At 38.6% G+C, this 5,459-nt stretch overlaps 1 protein-coding gene across 1 annotated transcript; it reads right to left on the bottom strand.

The window, feature by feature from the left end:
- Nucleotides 1–296: 296 nt before the first annotated feature.
- LOC113740073 (uncharacterized) lies at nt 297–3,310 on the bottom strand. The gene is made up of 4 exons (XM_027267586.2): nt 2,932–3,310; nt 1,816–2,363; nt 1,645–1,708; nt 297–721 (listed from the first exon to the last, which is right to left on the bottom strand). Exons 1-4 carry the CDS (start codon nt 3,308–3,310, stop codon nt 297–299), a joined length of 1,416 nt encoding a protein of 471 aa, XP_027123387.2.
- Between the last annotated feature and the right edge of the window lie 2,149 nt (nt 3,311–5,459).

Genomic DNA, 5,459 nt, shown 5'->3' with positions numbered 1-5,459 from the left:
CCTGCAATGAAACAGAGCACCGCTGAACTGAAAACCAAAGAAAGACAATGTCATTAACACGATGATAAGGATATCGTTGTTGTTGACATTGATTACCCTTCGCCATTGTCTTTCTGGTGGACATGGATATAACCATTGCATGTTCACTTGATAAGAAAATATTCTCCCAGAAACAACAAAATCACATGCCAACTAGAGAGACGGGGCAACAAAATCTTGTACAAACTACACACAAAATTTTGGTACAAGGCTTCTACACAGAGTTGTATAGACACACGACGAGCAGCTTAAATCGCTCAATTTTCAGTTTCCAATTTAAAGTGATCCTTGAGAATATGTTTGGGAGTTCTTCCAAATCTCTTTGCCACTTCTTTCATGTCCTTGAATTTCCTTATCTCTTGTTTCAAATGGTCCACCTTGCTAAGGAAGGAATCAAGTACGGAATCTGCATCAGGAGAGGGCGCACGCTGTGAAAGTGTGGATCTCTCATGGTCAAGCTGTTGATACAAATCTTGAATGCAGTTCTTCTGGACAGAAAGGGCTTCCTCTGCAAGTCTGTATTCAGACTCCTGCGACTTCTTTAATGCCATTAGAATCTGATCGATTTCGTCCTCCAGTACCAGAGTTTCCACTCGATGATCAAACTTCGAAGATAAAAGTGGCTGTAGGAATCTGTTTGCAGGAGGATCCTTGTGATTCTCAAGTTCCAAAGCTCCATTCTCTGTATGAGATCCACAGAAACTAGTGAATGCCAAGGCCTTGAATGCAAAACTGAATCAAATTATCATAGAATAAGATGCAGAAAGAATTTAGAGCAAGGACTGTCTACATTTAAGACTTTTGTTGTCCCTTAAGAAGGTCAAATACTTTTTACCAGTGAAGGAACAAGAACTCAGGTTATCTTCAAAAAATGAATGATAGCCTCATAACTCTCATAAGGCCTGTCATATACAACAGATGGGGCCCAGCCAAAAACTTAATCAACTAATGCATTTGTCAAGATGATGATGCAGTTGGATGGATGTATTCTTTGAGACAGTCAGTAAACTACAGTATCCATCTGTAGGCTTGCTGTGGAAAAGCTACAGTGGAAGAAGTCTACAGAATTAGAGCTTCACCCAACAAAAACATAAGGCTCGCTTAACTGACAATTGCTACAATCGTAGTTAGCAGGAATTAACATTCACAGATTTCTTTCATTAACACTGCTACAATCGTAGTTAGCAGGAATTAACATTCACAGATTTCTTTCATTAACACAGTTTGATGGTCCAGGGAGGATCGTGCACTCAATAGAAAAGTTTATTCATGATATTGAGTCTGAATGCAGATGATTAAATGCTCAAACTATCTCTTTCATTTAAACTCCCCACATGTACGAGTTATGACTTTTCTCTATTTGCCTAATCTTTAATGTTGTCAGATCCAAGCTAAAAAATTTCCTACATGGTGCAATTTATCCATCAAAGAAGACTCTGTCATCACAAAATTGACTACTAATTCCCTGTACATATGCCTCTCTTCATGTGATGTCTCTCAAAAACTACTCTAAAGTTCTTGAAAGAGCATCTTCACAAAAGCAAAAGTTGAGAGCTTTAATTCATCTGAATATAATGTTAAAAACCAAATTACAATAGAAGTTACCTTCTGTAACTTCAACTATTTCTTCCTTCTTCCAGACATCTTCAAGGTCTGCACCCTTTCTGAGCTGATGTTTACAAAAGACTGGTCATGATGCTATCTTGAAGCTGTAGAAACAATAGATATTGCTTGACTAAACATATTTCCTAGATCAAAATAGTTACTGAGCTATACCTTTGACATTGCCAATGAGATCTGATCCAACAACTGTTTCGCACTAGCTCTCCGAGAGTCACGCAGAATAGATATGCCAACACTCAGAATCATTTCAATGTCATCCCGAGAGTCGACAGATTCACAGGTCTTTAGAAGTTTTCTGACATGTGAAACAAGATCCAACCTTGAATCACAACGCCTGCAATAGTACTCTGCATCCAAACCAATAGTCCCCCCAACTGTACCAGCCATATAAGCCCGGAGACCACAGTTTAAATGGGCAACATGACCACAAGCATAGCCATTTAGTAATGCTTGGCACCTAATATAACTATACCCACCATAAGATGAACTTACGGTCTTACAACAAAGAATACAACAACAATCTCGGCAGAAACCAGGTTCACTGCAGCAAATATCACAAAGCATGACTCCTGAAGCACTCCCAACTGCTCCTAAACTGGTACATGTTTTGTTACCAGCCTTGCAAGTCAGATCTGCCATTAGGGAATCAGAGGCTGACGTTTCTTCTGTCTCCACAGTGGGTGGATTCTCCTCCTTATTATCTACACCAAAGTTGAGCTATCAAATTGAAGAATAGCATGGGAAGCTGAAAACAATGTAGTGCAGCCAAGTAGAAAGATCAAAATTCAAATGAACAAGGATTTTCAAAGTGAAAAATTCAGTCTTCCGACTAAAGAAATTTTTTGCTATGAAAGAATTCAATCTGAATGTCCTCAAGAAAGAAGAAAAGACAAGTCTCAATCAGTTGATCAACCAGAAAAGAAGATGAACCCTGAGCCCTTGCCAGTTCCCAGTATCCTTTCTAATTAATTTGCAAGCCTCAAAGGCTTAAGATGACCAAAATTTTAAGTTAAGATCCTGTTAGATGCTGAGCTTCTAATATCCATCAGCTTCATTTCCACTAATCAAAATGCATACAAGAGTGGAAGAATCTAAGATCCATATGATTGACCTTAAAACTTGTTGAGGTTTAATCATGCATAAGAAATTGATATGAGTTCATGTACAGAAATTTGCATTTACTTGCTAACAATACCGTTCATGTTCTCATAAATCATATGAAATTATATTGCTCACAGACGATTACAGTAGATAAATTCTGACGCAAACCTGTCATTCCAAAAAGGCGTAGCTGCTTTGAAGGGATCTTCCAACTAAATGAGGCAAAAAATGCATTAACATCAGCATTTGGGAATTTTGCCTGGATAAACTGCTCAACTGATTGCTTGCTTGCTAAGCCAACTTTCCTACGATGAGGATCCTGAAGGTGTTTAGGAGGATAAAGGTATCTATCCAAGAAGTGGCCAGATGATGCAATCCTTTTCCCCACTCTCCAGCTCCAGTTATCCCCAGGCTTAGGCCAGTCAATGGGAGCATAAGGCAACCCCTCACCATAATCACCTACAGAAACACGATTAAGGTGAAACCCATTTTCTTCACGTGTCCCAGATATGCTTCCACTACTGGCATTTGGACTGTCAATCTCCATATCTTGTTTTTTCGCCCACTGACTTAGTTGGGATATCTAGCTGCATATAAGGCAGAAAAATCCACTACAACGGTTACTATAGACATTCATCTCACAACTTAGAAAATTGTTGCCATAAGGTCATTTAGCTAAAACAAAGCAAAAGAAAATCTTCGAGAATCTTGAATCAGCAATTAAACAAATGAACATAATGAGATATCAGGGCCAACAATAACCTAATAAAGACTTCATTCAACTATGCCAACCAGGGCTGCAGTTGATTCAGAAGAGCGAAGTTCAAGCTCAACTCAACGGCAATCAAATCACAAAGTCTAAGCTCAAACTCAACGCTATTGATAGGGACCTAAAAAGTTCACTCAACTCATCTTAGCGTGATATACCTCTGCATCCTTCAATCAAAATGACTCCATGTCCAAGTCACACTGTTCTGGCCATCGTCACATCCATTGAACTTCTATCCCAGAATGTTTTTGAAACTCTTAACCATTTCGCAGCAGAATTTCAAGTTTAAAGTTGAACCAAAAAGAGCATCAAATTCAAACCCAGTAAAAAAACAAAAATTTCACAAATCAACTTTAAGAAAAGCAACTAACACAGTCCCATTAATATTTCGACCATTCCTCTGTCAAAGAGTTAGTGATTCAGCTCCTCACTATTGAAAAATCACAAATTCTGATAAACTATAATTTTTATATTTATCCATTTGTTTGTGAAGTTTAATTTTCTCTAAACAAGTACCATAAAATACTCGAAAAAAAAAATCCGTATTAATTTATGATTCACGTTTACTAAAAGTCAAACGATAACAGAAATGAAATCTATAAAATTACAACAAAAACTACCAAGAAATGCAAAAAAAAAGCATGGATTTTTAGAGCAATGCAAATTTCGAAATCATTCAAAATAAATAACATTTTCAATTGAACAAATGTACAAGTACTTTTCTGCGTGTATAGATATCAATGTACACGAACACACGCTAATACACTGTAATGAAACAAGAAGCTAGGAATTATAGGAGGAGAGAAGGCGTGAAATAAAACTAAAGGAAAGCGTGATCAAGCATGAAGTGGAATAGAGAAGACGTGAACTGAGAAGGACATTCATCAGCAGTGCACTAGGAAGACGAAGGCGTGAAAGTAGAAAAGTGGAAGGCGCGAGGGAAGCAGAAGGCATGAGCAGAGAAGCACGCCTTTTCTGGGTTTATACTATCCTTGCTGATGGTTGGGACCAGTCATTCCAGAAGATTCCCTCTCACGTGACAACCATTTCTTTAGCAAGTGGGAGGAGTTAGTTAGATTAGCTTTCTATAAAGGATGTGATCATGTAATTGTTGGGGATCATTCAACTAAATTCTTGTTATAGCAATCAGAAAGGAGAATATCCCTTCTGTTAGTTTTTTCCCCAAGTTTCTTCCTGCATTCTTTTTCCCCTTCATCCTTTTCCCGCCATCTCCATTTCTGTAACCAAATTGAAGTTTCCTCAATAAAAGTGAAGGTGATTATCGAATTCAATTCAGCATTGAGTGCCATTTATATTTTCTGATTAAATCCAATTATCTCCTGATACGTTCCTTGATCAACTCGTTTCGAGACACGTAGCACGTTTGCCCAAGGATCTAGCGAGGTTGTCCAATGCTTGGATTGCGGAACCTAAAATCAAACGGACGACACGATTTGATTGAAGGTGGTAGAACGACGACTCCAATCGAGGTGGATACTCAAGTGGATAGGTCGGTAGAACAATCAAGGACGATCACGAGATTGCTCAAGAACCCTTGCCAATGCAAGTAATGGAATTGTACTCTCCATGTAAGAGAAACAAACACAAAGTTTATTATCATAAAACGGCTACCCTTAATGCTTACAAAGGAAGCCTTTATATAGGCAAAACTAATGAAACCCTAATATCCGAAACCCTAATATCGAAAAGCTAGATAGTCGGCCACTCCTTGGACAAAGTGGGCCGATCCATGGACTCAATAAAAAAGGGCCTAGTGGTTCGGCCATCCTTAGACAAAGGTGGGCCAAATCCATGGCTAAGAAAAAGGACTAATCTAAACTTAAGACTCCTAACACTAAGGCCGAATCGGCTATGGCCCACTTGGCTCTTCACGAGCTCTCTTCACGGGCTTGGATCATCGTGTAGA

This window comes from Coffea arabica, chromosome 4c (genome assembly GCF_036785885.1).
Source record: "Coffea arabica cultivar ET-39 chromosome 4c, Coffea Arabica ET-39 HiFi, whole genome shotgun sequence".
Classification (NCBI taxonomy): Eukaryota; Viridiplantae; Streptophyta; class Magnoliopsida; order Gentianales; family Rubiaceae; genus Coffea; species Coffea arabica.
Note: the sequence above shows the minus strand (reverse complement) of the source record. Positions and strands in the feature narration are given on the sequence as shown.